The 20,430-nt window shown below is 42.9% G+C and overlaps 1 protein-coding gene across 1 annotated transcript in view; it reads left to right on the forward strand.

Annotated features, from left to right (window-relative positions):
- The window catches only part of TRABD2B (TraB domain containing 2B), a 290,728-nt gene that overhangs the window by 265,726 nt on the left and 4,572 nt on the right, over positions 1–20,430 (forward strand). The window contains exon 6 of the mRNA XM_026853884.1: positions 2,881–3,150. Within this exon, the coding sequence (XP_026709685.1) occupies positions 2,881–3,150 (270 nt within the window). The remainder of the gene's footprint in view (positions 1–2,880; positions 3,151–20,430) is intronic.

Genomic DNA, 20,430 nt, shown 5'->3' on the forward strand with positions numbered 1-20,430 from the left:
CTAAAGTACAAGTGGTTAGTTTATAACCCTCTTTAGGTTACAACATTTTAACGTTTCTTCAGTGTTTATTTATTCTCTTCCCAAAGAACGTTCTGAAATATCAAGTTTACAACCTGTGGCTCATGTGATGGTAGTGGAAACAATTAAGCTAGAAGCTTTCAAAGCCACCACTGGGATTTTGATGCCCAAACTCATTAATTTTAATAAGAAGTGAGCTGCCAGTCGTCTTAAGTGGTTTCTAAAATCTCAACCCATAAAAACACCTCTCTACTGGTTCCAGTTTACTAGGAGCTCAGAGCAAGGTAAACACATATAACAAAATAGTAGGTGTTAAAAGGTGGAAAGTATGTGTTCAGATGTCTCTAAGACCATTCAAGGAACTAAATGACGGCCCCAGCCTTGAGCTGGCAGATGTGGGCTGATGTGGGAGCTTCTCCTACCTTCGGCATCTCCAGGAATTACTGACTGATCAGAACATGAGGCACAGCTTTGGTGGCAAGAAGAAAGTCATTGGAAACAAATCTTGGAAACAGATCAGTTCCAGCTGTAACGACCATGTTAGTTGCCTACTTTGGGTTCTCACATCTGCTCCATGCTCCTGCCTTCTTAATATGTTTCTGCCCACCACAGCCTTGTGGCCAGCGTAGTGCTCTTCTCCCCAGTGTGCAGATGGATGGCTGGGTTGAAGGAAGACCAGGGTGAATTCACAGCCCACAGTGAAGAGCAGAGGTATCCAGAGCAGTACAAGAATGAGCTGTCTTTGGGCAATGTCAACCAGGCTGTATTCCCATTGCTTTGTCATAAGTGCAGCAGGCAATGAGGCCAGGGCATTCTTGCCTCCTGTTCCTGCTTGGTGCCACTGCAGTTACCTGCCTGGTGTTTGTAGATGCTTGGTCCAGGTCCTTCCTACTACTGAATCCATCCTATCCAAGTTCACACTGTGTTATCTTCCAAGCTGCTAAATGGATGCATTTGCATGTTGATACTTCACTGATTCCCCATCATGGTTGCACAAAAATTAAGAACTGTCTGCTGTGGCCTGAGGGACCCACCCAATGCAAACCTATGAGAGCCTTTCCTTTTACATTAATCTGGAGATGGCTTTGCTTCAGCCATGAGCCTCTGTCACAGCCTGGGAACCCTTGAAGGCTTTGGCAAACACTAAGATGTTCCAAAGAAAGTTGCTTCACTGATGAAAACTCATCCTCAACATGAATCATAAAAGAAAGTCTTAATGGGGAAAAAAATCCAGAACCAGCAGATCTCTCTGTGATGTAAAATAGAGCATGGAGTGAGTATGAAGGCAGGCGTTCAAGAGTCTGAATGCTAGGAAAAATGTGGGATTTTCTTGTGTCTTTTATTAATGAATGCAACCTTGGAGAATTTTAGGATTAGTTTAAACAAGCGTCTTTCGTCCCTGTATCTGTCATATGATCTCTGAAGAACTTCATGAACGTTGGCTATGAGTGACAGAGTTACTGTAGTTTTTGCCAGTGAGTCTTGTAGTAGCAACGATTGTCAGTAGCTATTGGAAGGACCTTTGGATGAAACATGATCAATGGAAATAGAGATGACCATCTGACTGCTATTGTAATGGACTTCAAAAAAGTTTTTAAAAAGCTGCCATTAGTAGTAGATGTGACTTTTTTGGAAGAGAACAAAATGTTCCATAAATGAAACATGTGGTTTCACTTGCAGCACATTTTGTACATTGTCACCAATGAAGTTTAGGATTTTTTATTACTTTTTCATTAAAATGTCTTACTGGTTTCACTCAGGAGGCAAAACTTTTCACGTGGCTTTAATTGTTTCTGTCATAAAAGTCATAGCATCCGTGTAATAGAAATAGTTTTGCGAACCACAGCTTCATATTGCCTATTAATTCTCTTCCATTTTATGTGCTCACAACTCACTGGGCCATCCCAGAGACAGAAAAAGTTCCTCTCTTGCAATTAAGACCAAACAGGAATTTCTACTGAAGTTAGGGGTGGGGGGCGAATCACTTTGTGTCAGTACTGGTTTATTAGATTTTTGTTTCAGATATCTTAGCTCACAAATGTGAATTCATGTGGCCGCATATCAAAGGAGAGGGTTTGTATTGACTTTTTTCTAAAATTAGTGAAACTCTAGAATATGAAAACAATAAAAGGCCTTTTTCTGCATAGTTCCAGTCAGATGCAAGCAGTGGTAGTATTTCAAACAGGAGTGAAGACCTCTGGCAGCATTGTTTCAAGGTGGCTTTGGACAGGTCATTTAACCCCTTTTTTTCTTAATTTCTCCATTATACAAAACCTGCCAGAGTTCAGGAGTCACGTATCTGTTCCCAGCAGCCTAGCTATTAGACCATGCTTCTGTCATCAGTCTGGGCTTCCCTGTCACCAATCCTAACTTGGATGAACAAGCATAATTATTGTTGCAGTCAAAACAATGACTTGTTTTCCACAGATGATATCCAAGTTGAAAAAAAAAAAAAAAAAAAAAAAAGGAGACTAGTGTTACCTCATTAATTTAATATCAGCTTCTGTTAAGGTATCTGTTTTCCTCAGAGAGAGTCACAGTTTTGCCATTTAACCTTCAGCCCAGAGGGGGAGGTGACGTTGACCCCTACTGCAGTCTCTAAAGCCTGTAAGAAGTAATTAAAATGTCAGAAAACAGCAATAGCGTATCAGCTGCCTTTTCCCCTTTTTCAGTTAGCGTTTATTTGAAAGCTTGCTAGGAAATGCCACTGCTGTCTTTAGTTGCTGCCCCACAGCAATAGCCTGTCTCCTTGCATACCTTCTTAGCAGTTAGGAGCTCCCACCAAGTAGTATAGTCCTCTGCTTTCACTTCTTTTAACACAATCCCTTCTTTATTCAGCAAATGTTTAAATATGTTTTGCAGTTCAAGGACAACAAAGACAAGCCCAGCCTTGGAAGAGTCCTCAGCAACAGCCCTGCCTGCTGTCCAGCTTTCTGAGCAGGTCCCACTGACATCTCCTTCCCTGAAGCCCCTGCAGATGGACGAAGAAGACAGCCTGTCTCCTCACCTCCTGTTGCCAGATAGCATCAGCCAGCTGGAAGAGTTTGGCAGGCAGAAGAAATGGCACAAGAAGCAGCACAAACACTATCGCCAGAGGCAATTCAATGACCTCTGGGTTCGGATAGAAGACAGGTGAGTCATAATTTTTATGGTCCCTGTCCTCTTCCTGCTATCTCCTAGCTAGTTGCTCTTCACAGATCCCAGCTCTTGTTGATTAGACCCTAGGGAGGGTTGAAGAAGGACTAAATGGGAGAGGCAGGGAGTGAGGTGATGTTTTTGGAGCCTAATGAAGAACTAGGAGGAACACTCAGACACATTTGATCTAAAAGTAAAGCAAAAAAAAAAAAAAAGCTAATGCTTAGAATATTTAAAATATACAGAAACAAGGACTTGTCAGAGTAAAAACAGGAAAAAAAATGACAATGGAAAATATTCTGTGTTTTCCTTCTTTCTTCCATTAATTATTTTCCAATCTTTACTGTTAGTTTTCAGCTCAGACTTGCCCATTTTCCAACCATGCAGAATATTCCTGGGAGTTTTTAAGATTCTGACATATCTGCCTTTTGACCTTCTTAACTGTGTTTCTGGCACCGAAATGTTAAAACATCTGAGACTGCATTGGCAACAGCAAACTGAGGCAAAATGGAATACTTAACTAAGACCTCTGTGTGAAGAGAATGGAGGTAGACACATTTCTGTGGCCATTCCAATCTTGGTCCAAGGTTAAAAACTCCCATTTGGTGTTTAAATAAGAGACCTCATATTTGACCAGGGCTTCTTGATGTGTGCTTTTAGGATTCCTAGGCAATTTATACTCCCATCTCTAAAAATGGGAAAGCTCTTAGTGCCTTTATCCAGGCATTAAGTTGTGGTCAGATAAACAGCCACGATGTTTGTAGTTTTCCTAACAAGTAAAAGGAATGAAATAATCTGTTGGGAGCTGACTGCTCACTTATACATGTAATGATTGTCTTTGAGTATTGCTCTTATTCGTGTTTTCATAGCACCTAAACTCCTTGCAAGAAAGATGAGTCAGAGTCTCTAGAGGTTTCTCCCTTTGCTAAGGAAGAAACTCCTCATATTTGTGTTTTGGGATTTTTATTTTAATTAATTCTTTTTATTGGAACCTCATTGGAGCCTAAATGTTGCCTCATTTTTTTGTAGTTTATTGTATTCTCAGGGTGAGTGCTTGTTATTAAGGTGGGGTAATCTTAACATACTAATGTTATTTTGGAGATTAATGCCAGCCTTGGTAAAAAGGAGTAACGTGTTTTGTTCTTCAAGTGTGTTCAGAGGCATTTGGGTCAACATAGTTGATTGCCTTGAAGAAAAGGGTCTTTTCTGTCTTTCTTCTGCCTGGGAGCCACCGAGTTGTGGTGTTCCATGATGTCCCAGCATTTGACAAGGGCGTCTGGTCCATGTGTGTCATACAAGTGGGGTGCTTAAATAGATCTGGTGAGAGCCTGGCAGTTAGGCACAATCCTCTTGCCCTCCTATCCTATCTATCCAGAAAGGATACTGGATATGACTGTGGAAATGTGCAGCTGGGGGCTTAAAGCAGTGGTGCTTGCATAGCTTTGGCAGATTTTTCTGCCATTTGCTGTATTTATTTCAGTAAGAAATGTTCCTAGGAAAAGTATTTGAAAGGGTAGTTTCCCAAGTTAGAGTTAAATTATTCACTTTCTGCTCCTGTGAGATTTCATCTGGATCAAAACCTTTTATCCCTCCACTTCCATTTTGTAAGGATGGAGATTGGGATAAAGAAACATAAGTTTCCGCTCCCACCACGCTGGTGATGAACCAGACGCTGTATGTCGCCTGCCTTGCTGAAAGATCCCAGGGAGATATTAGTGGGAGATCACAGGCCTAGAAATGAGGAAAGGCTGGAAGAAGGGAAGTCTGGCTTAGTGCTTTCAGATGGTTTCAGTGCTTCTACAGTTCTGGAGTAGCTTCTGGTGTTTTCCTGGAAACAAAACAAAACAAAAAATACAAACTGTTCAGTTCAATCAGAGACTCACAACCAGCTCTGGTTTCCCCATAAATTGGATGGGGTCTCAACTTTCATAAACCAGCTGCTGCATATTGTGCTTTTGGCAGTTGGGTTTCATCAGCATTAATTGCAAGCTGGACCTTGCACAAGGCAATAAACAGTGAGTTCTCTCTAACTGGTCCCTTTCTGACTGGCAAGAAAAGAGCAGAACTGCGTGCCTGTCACCAGACTTTGTAGCGTGATCATTCTTGGGAGGAAATGGATAGGATGGCTAATAACGTGGGCAATGAAGTGTTACCTGTGCAGGAGAGAAACGTGTACTTTTATTGTGTTGCCTCAGTAATAACCAGCACTCAACGGTGAGACTTAGCGCTCATTTTTGGAGGATAATCAGTGTACTGTTCACATTCTGGCCTGTCCCATAGATCCATTGTGCGTTTGCATATACTTAAATTTGGGGCCTCTGTGTTCTGTATGGACTGAGGTCTCTGCATGTTCCATTGCCTTGAGTTATGGCCTCATATTTCTAAATAGTTCTTCTTCCAGTTTGTGTCTCCTAACTCACCTGTTGTCATATGAAACTTGACTTGTTCACCTTTGAGACGAAGTAGAAGGATTTAGGTCACTGTTACGGCTTTGGGGTGAAAGCTGCAGAAAACACAGTGTTTCCATGAGAGATCTCCGGCATTCAGCTGTTTCAGCTGCCTTTCAACCTGAAAAGTCAAAGAGAAATATACAGGTGGAGGACAAATCCAGGCGAATTTAAACCAGATTATTGATTCTTGTATGAACCTCATTGAACTGTGAAATGGCTGTGGTTCATACAGCTCTTTTCCAAAGCTTTATTGACCGTGGATTAGAGGACTTTATGAGCCATGAAGTGCAGGGCTTTTATGGACTATGCATTTCTAGGCTATCTCATACACTTCCATGGAAATCTCGGGGTGTTTTTTTAAGCTACCAACACAGAAACAAAGGAAATGAACACAGGAGAACAATCTTAAAGGAACATCAAAGGTCTGACTCCAACCTATAAAAGCCAGGAAATCCATAATTAATGGTTCCACTAAGACTTCAGCTCACACAGTCGTTCAGGTCTGATCTGAGGTTATAGCTACAATCTGAAATGGGCTCGTGAAAAATGAGTCATCATTTAATGTCACACATCATTATTAGTATTTACTTTCAGTTATACCCTGGAGATTGAGCTTTCCTTTTTATTCTGTCTTAACAGCTGAGGCATTTGAGTTGGCACCCTGTGTGGACGGTATTTAGATTTGTGTGTTGGAGGTTTAGTACCGCTGCAGAGGATGAGAAAGCTTCTGCTCTGTCTTCTCCCTGTCTTTGACAGAGCTAAGATTTGCTGATCTCCTGGGTAATTGGCTACACTGAAGGCTATTAAAAAATAAAAAATGCTGATGAAATGTGTGGTTTCCTTTCCCTTCTGCCTCCTTCCCCCAAAATCTAAACAAAGTGGAAAAGTCCTGCCTGTCTGCAGTTTGTGTTTGAAATTGTTTGTCAAAAATCAAAATTCAATGGAGATTTTAAATAGCAGGATTTTTTCTTTAATTCCTTGATTTTACAGAAATGTGCAGATCTAAAGTCTGTCTTTGGGAGGAATTTGCACTTAGACAAAACTTAAATGCTAGCTAGCTCCCATAGCCAAAAGCCAGCTGGGGCAGCAGGGAGGGGAGGCAAAACCCTTGGGCTGGAAGGCTGCAGTTTGGCATACAGAGTGTGTTATTGTTCCTGTTGACACTGTGTTAGCTAAGCTTCCTCTTGTAATATAAATAATTAATTACAGATCATTCACTGGCTTTTCATGATGAGCTGCTCTGTTAATTAAAAGAGTAGAGAAAAGTCTGTGACGTTTCAGAGTAGTAAGTGAAGGCCAGATCAGGATCACACCTTTGTTCTAGCAGGGAAACGGTTTAAGACTACAAACAAAACCAGCCCAAGAGAACAGAGAACCTCTCCCAGCTTGGGGGGAAGCATTACAGCTCCTGGGACCCTAAGGCAGGGTGGGAGGAAAGCTCCTGGGAAAAGGAAGGGAGCGGAGTTAGTAACTAGGAGGGTGTTTCAGCAGGCGTGAGGTTTGGAAGGAATGATGGGAGCTGCAAGATGTGAAAGAGAGAAATACAGTGGTGGGAAGAAAGAATTAGAGAGGATGTTATGGGCGAACTCAGAAGCTCATTCCCACTGCCAAGGAAGAGATCAGGGTGAAGATGGTATTTGGAAAGACACTGAGGACACACAGATGCTTCACTTGCACAGGAAAGAAATTAAAGGAAAAGAACTGTTATCAGAAGAGAAAACAATAAATTCTTGTCCCAGATGCAAGCTCAGCCCTGAAAAACCTGTCATTAGTGGGAAATGAAATGAATTCCCTCTGTAATTGGAAATGGCATTTCTCTGATAGCCCTGTGCTGACTATTCAACTTCTGATGAATGCAATAATATCACAAATACCAACTTCTTTGGGAAGCAACAGTTATTTTAGGGAAAAAAAAAAAAAAGTTATACCAGTGATGGATGAAGGGAGACAATGTGTAATAAACTGCACTAAGTGTGCCTGTACAGAGTGAACCTTATCAGTTTGAATGGAATTTAAGCACTTAACCTGTTATCCTTTCTTTCAAGACAATGCAGTGATGGAAAACAGAACTCTGTCAACTCAGACAAACTTTTAATTTCACTTAACTGCATCTGAAAGGTAAATTTCAGTAAATGAATCCAAATTGCTTCCTTTTCACAACACACAGTGCTGAAATACAGTACTTAACTTCATTAAAGAAAAGACTGCTTTTCTTTAGAGGAGACCTAGACACTTTTGAAGTCTAACAGGTAAATTGTGGTCAGATGATTTCCCTCCATATGGCAGCTTTGAGCTTTAAATTTTCATCACTGGGGCCTTGTTTGTTTAAATTACTCTATCCACCTCCCTGGTAAGGATACTGCTTGGAGACTACATGCCTACCGATGCTCATGGGGAGGGGGGATCACTCCCTCCTCCAGCCCGTCTCTGTGCAACCGAGTAAGCAGTTGCCAACACTGCAGTTCTTTGCCCTGTGTTCAACCAAGGATGAGGACACAGCTCCAGGACCTTTCTAACTTCTTCTAGTGAACCTGTCTCCCAAAGGGACCACTACAGCAGCCAGGAACAGCTGGAGCGTAGGTGTGTTGAAGTTCCACCTTCCCTCCCTTGTCCCACCAATTTGCTGTTTGGGGTTAACTGTGTTGTGTGGCCCCTTGGCTTTCCCCCAGTGCTTCTGTCTACCGTTTCCTTCGCTGTTCTCCTGGCAGGATTTCCTTCCCAATGAACTTTCATGACCACAGTCCCTACCAGTGACTGCCCCCAGTTTCCAGCACATGGCATACAAATATCTACTCATCAGAAAAATCTCATGGTTTGACAGCTTGGGTACAAGACCCTTCTGACATGCTGAGTGGTCTCAAAACTTCTCCTGAACAAGTGCTCCATCCTGGTTCCTCAGTGGAACCTGAACCTTTATGTCTTGAACTGGCCTAAAATCTGCTTAGTTTGCCCATTTTTTTATGAACTCTGGTGGATATACACTGGCCAGAAGACGACATTTTGAGCAGTGAAGCAGTTGGTCCTTCTCTCTCCCCACGTTGCATGGCTCCCTCAAACATATGATCTTGTTTCTGTGAAGGCATTCTCAACTCCTCCTGAGCAGAGAGCAAAGTGTGGGCAATACTGCATTTCCCCCTTCTTAGTATCTTACTGCTTCCATTTTTTCCCCCTTTAAGATGAGCAGATGGCTTGATGCCTCCTTTAAACAAGCACTGATGTTGGCAATTCTGTCATCGTGCCCTTTGTGCAGCCCCAAGTACACAAGCTCTCCAGTGAAAGTAAAATAACAGCACAGTATAACTCAGTGCAGTATAAATAAGAGGTAAATCTCCTGACTGTAACATATGATACAGTGATGACATATCCTCCCTCCCTAGATGGTTTTTATTGAGGCTTCTTGGATTATCAGTTGGTCAGAGTGCACAGAATGTATTAATTAAAGCTGTGAAACCTAGGCTCAGCACACAACTCTCTCGTGCATCGCAGTAATGGACGGGAAGTCCTGACATTCATGTCCAAAACTCTAGCATCTCCATACTAATAGACCCTCCCTGTCAGCTGGCCATGAGTAATAACTTCTTTCCCCTTGTAAAGTCAAAGAATTAATTTGTTATCCTCCAGATGGGGCCGAAAAGATGTGCAGCCACACTTTCACCTGCCAGGCACACAAAAAGATCTGTATGTTTTATTTTGTTCTGTTGTTCTCTACAATGTGTTGCCACTGTGTGATGAAACACACACAGATTAAAAAAAAAAAATCATCACAAGCCTTGCATATTTACTACTACTGTTGCTTGAGTGTCTCACCACCAGTACGAACAATTAATATGAAGTAGTATGCAAACTCTGTTTTAATGAAAGCTCTAAATACCTGAAAATAAAATAATTAGAGATAAATTAACTGTGTCTCTTGGAAACAGAGATGTAATTTGTATATAGATTTCAACTTTATTTCATGAAACTAAATTCTCTATTGGTAATGCATTAGTATTTTTTTTGTGTGTGAAATTTAAATCCATCGTGAATATTAAATCCATATTTTTGAGGGCAAGCAAGTAACAAAATTGGAGCACACCAAAGCTTGGATTTTGGAACACTGAGGTATTTTTCAGCATTGGATATCCAAGACCACTTTCTGCTCCTTCCTCTTCAGAGCTCATTAAGATTGAAAACACAATGCAAGATGTTTTATGAAACCTATTAAGAGCTTTCTCTTCCTTTCTTGTTTTCTACTTTTCATTCGGGATGTGTTGAGCAAAGCTAGTCTATATTATATGCTTGTATCGGTCCCAGTTTGGTGTATTTGTGACTTGGGCTGAACATAGCCCTCCCTACCCTTGCTAGCTTTGTTAAGCCACCTAAGATCTGTCTGATGCAGCACAAACAAAATGTTTGCTTAGGATTCAGTTTCAAGAAGGAGCAGCTGCCGAAATGATAATCTCTTCCTCCATGATGCACATCCCCACTTGTTCCACTCTTTCTCAGCCAGCACAGTCTCATTTCCTCACCCAGTGCCAGGACTCCTCTTGATTTTGGACAACTTTTCAGTTCCATGGTTTTCCACTTTCTGCTTAAATTTTCTCTTGCTCCATTACTCTTTCTACCTGACCTTTTTAACCCTGGCTGCATGTGCTTGGCATGGGCCCTGGAGGAAGGAATTGGAAGGGACCCCTCCAGCATCTTCATCTTCATCCCCAGACCTCTGCACTCATCCCCACTTCTCTGAGCTCACCTTGCAGGAGGCTGTGATGCTACAAACACTGCACTGCACTTTGCAGTCAGTCCATGCCTATGAAATGGGCTTTTGGAGCCTACAGCCTTCAGCAGAACCCCTTTGAGATAGGGGCATGTCTCACTTGTAGCTAGCATGTCTTTGTCATCCGGCATTACTCCAGACAGCAGTAGGTAAGAGGCATAGCTATGCATCCTTCTTCATTTTTTAACCAGGAGGTAGATCTCCTCCATGTTATTTCATCTTCTTTGCTTTTCCTACCATTTTTACACAGATGTGTGGCCAAGAACACTGCACACTGAAGAAGACAGTCGGCATTGTCTCCATTTATTCTTTGCTAAATTCGTGGACATCATAAAGCAGTCCAGGCTCTTGCTGCTTTTTTGACAACTTGACAGTCTCATGGGCAGTCTCTGCAATGGTGGCCAATGCCAGTAGTGTTGGGGGCTTGTTGGGGGTGAACTCTGGTCTAGACACCTACAAGTCATTAGAAAAACGTTTATGCTTATGCATTGGATCAATTTTTTATTTCTCAGGTATCCGAAATGCACTTACAGTTGTTATTAAGCTGGAGAAAAGGTGCCAGTGGGTATAAATGCAGGTTTATTTTACCTATAGCTTGTTTTAATCTTAATATTAAGCTACCACGGCTGACTAGGTTAGACTCTATTTAAGTCTTGAGATTCCCATCCACAGCTACTCAGCCATAAAAATAAGGTTTCAGGACTGGACCTATAGTACAAAGTGTCTCCTGTGGAGCAAGGTAAAAAAGGAGAGTGCTTATTCCACCAAAAGAGTTAACACTAAGTGAGTTTGACTGTCTTCTGTGTTAGTGCAAGGCTTTTTCTCCAGTTATTTTTAGTCTGTTCCAGCAGTGTATCTTACTGTGGTCTGGTATGCAAGAGCTTTGAGGTTTGCAAACACTTGTATTTCTGTGTTGTGAGAACAGAGCGTTTGTGTGTTGTTGGAGCGTGTGTTCCTTCGGCGACTGAAAGGAAACGCAGACCGCACATGTGATCCATGCACATGTTTATTGTTGCCTGTGAATAACCATGTACAGCAAATGGGCTCTGGAAGAAAGCTTGTTAGCAGATGTCGTCATGGCCCTTCCAATTTATAAATATGAGCCTTGACATTTATATTTTCCATATCCAGCGCTTTCACTAGCCAGATGTTCTAAGGATTGGCTCCATGGAGCCTTTAAATATGACTCCTCATGGCATATTGTCTATCGCACACAAAAAATCCCCACAACTGTATTTCTGTCTCCTATCAAAGAGATAAGAAGAGAAAGCGCACTGAGTACCCTCAGGTGAAGTGAATTCCTCTAAAACTGAAACACACTTTAATGCAGGTCTACAAAACTCTTTACATTCACTCAGCTGAAAAATAAGTTGTCTGGTTTAACAGGCAGAGAAAATTCAATACACAGTAGTGCTTTTACCCTGCTGTTTGGGGCAGGTGAAGAGTGTGGTTTGTGTTAAACTTGCAGGGCTGACTGCAGTTGCAGACACTGTAAGAAGTTCTGAGTGGGCTCATGCCCAGCTGAGTTGGATTCCTTAAACGCTGAAGTGGGTAGTAAAGCACCTGCGCTCCTCAATTACAATTCTTGATACAGAGGTTTTTCCTTTAGGAAGTGTTGTGTTTTCCCTATCGAGTGGGGTGGTTGCCAGCTCCACACTCAGACGACTCAGCTGACAAAATGTGGCCGTTTCCATCTTCTTCAGAGCGAACTGAATTGCTCCCTGGACTGATACAGCCAGCACTGACCCTGCAGGGAGGTTGGACCCCTGTGCACATGAGGTTTGGAGCTGTTGGGGTCAGGAGCAAGATGTTTCCCCACTACTCAGGCTATGGAAGGAGCAGAGATCCATCCGTGCTATGGCTGCTTCTTGCACTGCACCCATCAGGGAGAAAGGTCGTCTCAAATGCTGGGTTTGGGTTGAAGATGGGACCTCTGAAAGGACACTGGCTGTCTGTGTCTCTGCCCCAGGGTTACGCAGATGTACTGAAGAGATCACTTACCATCTGAAAGCCAGAACAAAACTTTTTCTCAAACACTGCAACCCTAATTCGGACTTCTTATATAATTGAATGATCTTCATATCTAGCCGTATCTAAGCCCTGAAAGACTGAAAATCTGCTGTTCCTCAAGGTAAAGTTCCAGACTTAGCAGAGCTACATAAAATCCATAAAGTGTAAAAAACTTCATCTTCCAGTGAAGGCACTTGAGTTACCGTAAAGAAAAAGAAATGTCTTTAAAATTCAGTGGGAACGCAAACAAACAACACTGTCAATGCTAGCCCAAAGGAAAAGGGTCAGGGATATGGGTTTGATTTCTGATCCTGCTATGCCCCTCTGACTAATGAGTTTCATGCCCTCTGATATTAAGTGACGAAAAGTATGACAGGGAGGAAGATGACATTATGGTTGTGGTGGGCAGTTGGTTTATAAGAGGGGTGTAACCACAGTTATACTGTGGTAGTGGGTTTATCTAAGATGTCAGATTCATTGTAGAGTGAAATGGGAGGAAATTTGATTCCCTGACACTGCCGGCAGCACAGGCTGCAGTGCGTGCTGAAAACCCAGCAGGACCCCGAAGGGCAGCTGTGGTCTAAGTCCGGTTGCTTACTGGGGTGAAGGAGAAGTAGAATTTATTTAAATTCATATGGTTTTAATGCTATAAAAGCCAGGTTCCTGCAATTATGAAAATGCCAGGCCAACTTCTGATTTCACTCAGATCTCTTCTTTACAATTCCTGAATAACTTAACTGAACAAAGTAAGCTTTATACCTGGGGCCTGAGCCCACGATGCTGGTAAGCAAGGGAGCCAAGACTGTGAGCTGCTAGGTGTCAGGGATGCCTCACGTAGCAGTACCATGGAGAGACGTGGTGCAGACCATGATCACAAAAGCTCAGTTCTGCAGAGACGCTTCAGGGTCCAAGTTATGACACCCGGCAGGGAAAGCTTTTGCAGCCTTTCCAGGCCTGCAGGCCAGCAAGCAGCTTTTTATGAGCCACCGATGGCTTCTCCAGGCTTTCAGAGGTTTGGAAATGCTAGGGGAGAAGGTGTTTATGCTGGGGCTGGTATCACCGTAGTTGCTTTGCAAGCAGCAGGAGGAACCCCAACCTTGTAGGCAATGCAGCAGTTTAATGTCCTTGGCATTTCTGCCTGGTAGATATGCCCTATGAACCTTTTTTCTTATTTTGAGAGTGAGTCTGTTGGAAAGAAAAAGAAGCTAGTGCTTTTGTTCAGTGGAACAAGCTTGAATTCAATACTGCTCCAAATAACAGGTTCAAAGATCTGACCCAACCTTAATTATTCTTACTAAGAGAGATTCTGGAAAAATACAAGCAGTGAGCAGGAAAGTGAGCCTAGTGAATTAGAGAGAAAAATGTGATACAGACTAAGTGGAGAGAAAAACTGTTATGTGGAGATGGAAAAAGAACAGGGAGAAGGAAAAAGAAAATTAAAATCAAATGGAAAAAATGCAGTATGTAGGACATCCATTTAAGCCAGTTTATATTTTGGTTGTTCGTTCTGTTCCTTAATATATTGCACAGGCATCTTCTTAGCTGAAGTAATTGTGTGTCTTAGAGAACAGTCTTGGAGAAAATACTTAATTTGACAGGATGTTTTAGGTATTTCCCCACTACTGCCTATTCTAAATCATTTTAAAATCTGGAGGGGAAAGTCGATATCTTTTACAGTGTTTAACAAGAAGGAGACAGGGTCAAATATATACATCTCTATGAATGTCTGTGTTCCCCAAGCACATCTAAACATGCATGGTTAATTCTGTGCATCTGCAAAAAATATTTGAGCCATAGGGCCCACACAATGCCAAACAAACACTTGAGTGCACATAGGAGAGGGCAGACCAAGTCACTCTGGTTCTAATTAATTGAAAGGTTGAACCCAAGACATAAAACACGGATTATGATTTTGACCACCCCAACAACACAAATTGTTTTGCTTGTGGGGCTGTGTTGGTGAGAGCAGGCAATTTGCAAAATACAGATAAAAGTTAGATGTTCTGCTCATGCTTGGGATTTGGATCAAAACCACCTGATTGCAGCACCATCAGATTAACTCTTTACATGTTGTGTATCCGCAGGGTGCCCCAAAATCTTCACAGATTGCATCACTAGGAAGATTTTTATAATACTAAGCCCATCTGCTTGTGCACCCTTGATTTTCTTGCTTGCTTTGGCTGTAAAAACTGCAATCATCATCTGTCCAAGGACCAGTGAAACAAGTACTTGGTTATTTGAGCCATGATGATGAGTGCCTTAATTATGCATACAAATCAGGTACACAGCCAGATGTGTGCAGTAGGTGGGGGTGAGTTTGTGGATGTTTTTGAGCCCACATCACTATTTAGACTATCATGAACACATCCTGGCTCAGATGTCAGTGCAGAACTGGTAAAACAAAGGGCTCTGAGCTGTCCCCTCTTAGCAAGAGCCAGGCCCTGGGTAAAACTGGGATGCATTATCCCGGCTCTGTGATTGCCTCGTCCCAGTGCAGAGCCACGTGGGGATATACTTAGGATATTAGAGAATCATCAAAGCATTTCTTAGAAGGGCAAAGGAAAGAGCTAATGTTGTCATCTCCTGCCTCGGGACCACCCAGACAGTCTACAACAAATCATGGGTCTTCAGCTACAGTATCTTGAATTATTGTTCACAGGGATTTTAAAGAATTTAATTTCTTTTTTTTCCCCACTTTTTTCTTTTTTTTTTTTTTTTTTTCTTTTTTTAAAGGATGACATGTAGTTTCCTGATGGGCTGGTTTTAATAAGGTCGAAATCTTTGTTGTTGCCAAATCAGAGAGCAATATAACATCTTTAAGTCATTAGATGGGAATGGGGTAATTACTCAGAGGGTGTGCTTCAAAGGTTATTGATTTTTACAACATTCTGTGTTTTTACACCATTTTGCAGTTGTCTGGAAAGAAGCGGCTGGCCTGATTCTGCCGCTGCCACATGTGTGGGTGCAGGATTTGTATTTGCAGGGTTTTCTTGAAGGACTTCAGGGCAGGAGGTTGAAAAGGGCCATACGCAGTCTCCTCCTGGGATGGAGGGAAGCTAAACCTGATCTTGAGGTGCAGGAAACTTTCCCACGTGCTGAAAGTTCACTTCAGAAAAGGGCCCTTGGGTTGTGCTGGAATTGGTGTGCCTCACCTGCTCCTTCCCACCCTGCTAGATGTGTCTTCATGTCCACCTTTTCATCATTGTGTCCCCATGCCCAGGGCACCCTCAGGCTGCACTGCTGTGACAGCAAGCTCCTCTCCTCCTCTTTCCCGTCTGTCATGCAGCATCCCCATGGCCCCAGTCCCTTCCTGTCCCATCCCTGTCCCCACAGCAGATGATACACTTTGCCTCAACAACCTAAAGTGACACACCGGTGACTTTAGGATGCTCAGACTTGCTGCAGACCAGTGTCACTCCGGGGCTGAATTTGTCATTGAAGAGGTATTTTGTAGGTGGCCTGGGCAATCAGGACATGCAGATCACAGTGAGAGCCTGCAAAACGCTTCACGTTGGGTTAATGCTGGTGACATCACACTAATGCTTCAAGGGCTTGACTCAGATCAGGAGTCAGGCGAGTAATAGAAGTAATTTAACAAGATTTTGATGGTTCCTCAGTGAGTGACACAGGGATAAAAAACAAATGTCCTGCCTTCTAGCCCATGGCCCATCCAGAGAGGGGGCCAACAACTCACCAGAGCATTTGAGCTGCATTTCAACATTGAGCTGCTCCTTGCTTACACCATCATGGCCTCCCTGGAGCCCCTGATCCAAGTAAGCCACCTTGTCCTTCATGTCAAAACCTCAGAGCCAAGACCCCAAAGAGGGGACAGCAGGCTGCAGCCCTGCCATGCCCATGTAGGGGAGCCGCTATGGGACCACAGAGGTGAGCTGCGTCCCCACCAGCTGCTGCTTTCTGTGCTGCAGAATCAGCATTTTTTCTCTTCCTCACCCTTTGGCCCCATCCCAGTTTAGGAACCCATCCTTACCAGTAAAAGCCCTTACTGGGACAAAGAACTTGGCTGGGGTTCAGGAGACCTGAATTCCAGAGATAGAGATCTTCAGAAGAAGCTCATCTCTCCTACCTTAGAGACATGCCTATTGGGGGAAGGATTGTACTCTGAAGACATCTTGTTCCCCACAAACTGTAGCAGGAACACAGCTGAATAGCTCCAGCTACAAGCTTACATCTGACATACCTACAGTTAATCCCACCCTTTAAATCCTGTTAAAGGCCAGGGCATCTGAAGGACTGCCTGTGATTCTCCTTGATGGCACCTTTTGCAGGTGCTGCTGACAGCTTGGGTCCTGCACATTCAGGAGGTGAAGGTGCCTACATTACTTCTCTTCGCCCCACTAAGCATCCCATCCTTGTGTGCAGTGTCCTGCTGCCCATCACCACCCTTCCTGCGCTCCAGCACATGGTGACAATGTGGCTCAGGGTCCTGGCATGCTTGTTCACAGCTTTCTGTCCTTTCAGACCCAGTGTCTGGTGGAACTTGTGCTTCCCTTTCCCTCTTTTCCCTTGATATTCTCCTCTTTCTCCTACAGATAATCCATGGCAGACATGGTCCTAACAAAGACCAGGGCTGGGAGAATAGCCCTCTGTCAGTGGCCATGCACAGGGGTCGGAGTCTCATGGGTGCCCACTTCAAGGGGGGGTATTGCTTGCTGTCAGTCTCTAGAGGAGCCAGACTACTGAAATAAGGCTGGATCAGAGCTTGACATTCCTCTCAGGTGGAAAGATGGTTTCCATCTGAGTCTCGTCAGAGGAGGAAGCTCAGATTGACAGTGACGGGTTGTTGAAATACTCCCGATGTTGTTACCTGACCCCTCTATTGATGGCGTGGCTGCAGCTGCCTCCCCACAACTACGGCTGTGCTGCTTGCAGAGAGGGTGGATGCTTACAGTGTGGAAAATGGCCAAAGATCTGGGCTCTCAGTAACCCTGGGGTAAAGGGAAATAGTAGAGATAAGGCTCTTTGGCTCGTCCCCTGTCTTCTCTGTTGGCCACAAACCAGTGTGTGATATTGCTTACTCATTCAGACATGCAAAGGCAGTTTACTACACTACTACAAATAAGTAGTGGCCTCCTCTGGACCAAAACTAGATTCCTTAATCAGATCCAGGTTGGGTTATTTTTTTTTAATGAACTGAACCTAGCAAAAGCATGAGCCTCTTGGCCTTGATCCCACAAAGGACTTCAGGACATGCTGAGTTGTAGGTATGTGAATACTAGCCTTGCTGGAAGCACTCGTATGCTTGCAGTGTTTAGCATCCTGCTAGTCTGGGACCAGGAGACTCAGCATCCTGCAGGATTTATTTCTCAGGCTGCAAGAACAGTGTCCATAAGGCAGGCAGTGATGAAGAGAGAGATGGAGGGAAATGGAGCCTCTTCTGGCCTATAGAATCTATTCCAGAAACACATCAAATAATAATATTAAAATTTCAGGACATGGAGACTTCACATTCCATTTAAGAGGTTACTGTAGTGGTTTTCACAGTTAAATCCCTGTGACTTATTTCTAGTGTGATCCCTGCAAACGCACCCACCCCACCCCAACATATGCTTTTTTTCCTCTTGGTTGAGCACCTATTCTTTCAAACGTATGGTCAGAGTTCTTGCCAGCCAACTTATTTACATACTGCAGCGTGTTGGTCCCAGCGCTTTAAGCAGATGTGTTTTTCAAATGTTGATTAATAAATTTTGGTGACATAAATAGGTCTGGTTAGTTCCAAGAATAATTGTCTTCACTAGCAGAACATTATTTCTGATCACCAGAAAAATAATGTGATCAACTCTTTTCACATCTGTTCATTAAATGAAAACTAAAAAAATAGGGCAAAATTTGTTTGAAAAGAAACAGGAAGCATATGCTTAATATCACTTTAAAAAATTCTAACCATCATAAGGTTAACATCAAATCACAAATGCAAAACAGCCATTATTGTATTTACTCAAAAATTTTCTTTCAGTTTACTAGCTCTTTAGGTTTTCAACTGAACCGTGCATTTTTTCAGGGTTCAATCTAAGTTGGCACGTTGTCTTGATAAGCTTCTTTCATCAGATGCTATTGTAAGAAAGGCTGTCTGAGTCCACATTTGTTTACATTTATTAAAAATAGTTGTCATTTGTTTATATAGCTCCTTTGATCCAGAAAAATCCCCAAACACTTTGTAAGTTATGCTTAAGAGGGTCACTTCCTCCACCCTGAACAGAAACTGTGTTGGGACTGAGGCATGGCAGCAGACTAAAAATGCAGAGAAGTATCACCAGGATTTGGTTGGTCCTCACCCCCATCAGAGCACCATCAGTTTTCCGTGAGCTTCAAAACAGTTACTGAGACCATAAAGGTGGTTTGGACTTTGGGGGCAAAAAGTAACGAAAAGACCATCTTCCTGGAGATTACATATTTTTCATGTGCTTTCTTCTGCTTTGCAAATAAAGAAGCAGTGATACCTACTGCACAAAGCATAGGGCTGGCAATATCTCAGCTAGACCTAAGGTTTCCAGTTTTAGGCAACTCATTCCAGAGAAGAACTGGTCAGGTAGACAGATCCAGGGAAGAGCAAAAGAAAAGATTGGAGGGAAAGGACTGAGGACTTGCAGAGAAAGGTGGAGGGAATGGTCTGTTGAAAAGAGAGAAGTCTGAGGTGAAACATGGTTAAGTCTTCAAAACACTTGAAAGGCTGTTGAGAAGAGGAAAGGAATAAACCTGTCCATGGGGACAGGAGAAGTCACAAACTTGCACTGTAATAAGAGAGATTTGGTGAAACATTATGCAGTAATTCTGGATGTCAGGAATGATGAAACGCTGGAGTAGATGTCAGCAGAGGGTCTGGAATTGCTGTCATTGTAGGGCTTTTTCAGACTGGGTTAGACGTAAATGTCAGGAGGGGGGTTAGATCTTGTTCCTGTCTTTGGGACAGATGGGCCAGAAAGTCCCTCCTGGTCCTATCTCCTATGATTCTGTCACTAGTGGTTAGACGAGCCCTGCTTATATGGATAAACCAAGTCACGCTAAAAATGAGTTTGTGAGGTCCTTGCAAGCTAAACCAGAACAGAAATTCCCCCAAAGGACTGCACGTGTGTTTGTTTTATTTTTCAGTTTTAAAATGTTCCCAAATCATCAAGGTGCTTCACCATGGCCCCAGCCTAGAGGACTTGAATCATGTAATTGCAGTCAGTAGGGTCTGTTCACAAAGCCTGTGCCTGAGGCCCTATCTGGGGGGAAAAGTCTTACATGTTCTAATGATGGTAAGACCATGTATGACTAATACACTGATTTGAAAAACTGCCTTATTATCAGATCAAAAGTACAAGCTCATGAATATGATACCGCGGGTCATTTGGCTAAAAGATACCTGGAGTCTTCCAAATTTTTAAAACAATCTCATACACAGAAGCAAAAAAAAAAAAGAGAGGTATGAACAGTGGAGCCAGTGGTTGCCTGTTCACCACAAATCACGTGGAATGTTTCATTAAAGATACTTTTCTCAGACACAAAGACTGAAATACAGAATATCCTGGGCTGACAAGAGAAGGTGTGATAATAATTTAGATTATTATCCCTCAGATCTGTGATTCAATTTTATTAGTCTCTATGCTCATTTCAGGAATTATCAAAACCTCTCTGAGGACAATGGAAGGTTTCCAGTTGAGTTCAGGGGCTCTGCTGTTGCTTGCATCCTTAGGGAAGGTCCAGGGGTCAGCGAGATCCTATGTGCATGTGCAAACTCAGAGGGAGTTTGGAGAAGTCATCTCCTGACACCAGGGCCACCTCTTAAGACAGGTTGTAATCTAACCTGATGTCTAGGGCCCTTCTGTAACCCCTAGGAAGAGAAAGATCCCGAGGAAGAGTAAGTACCCCCTAGAGATCTGCAATAGAATGATGTGGACTACCTCCTGGAGAGATTTCTCTCCCCACTCCCTATAGAAACAGCCTAGTTACAAACTTGGACCAGAGGTTTCACAAGGAATTTTGCAGCATTTGGTAAAAGGGATCATTCTCTTTAAATATCTCTAAACCACCTTGGCAGTCCACTGGAAAATTTAAGAAAAT

This window comes from Athene cunicularia (genome assembly GCF_003259725.1).
Source record: "Athene cunicularia isolate RWA chromosome 8 unlocalized genomic scaffold, athCun1 chr8_part1, whole genome shotgun sequence".
NCBI lineage: Eukaryota > Metazoa > Chordata > Aves > Strigiformes > Strigidae > Athene > Athene cunicularia.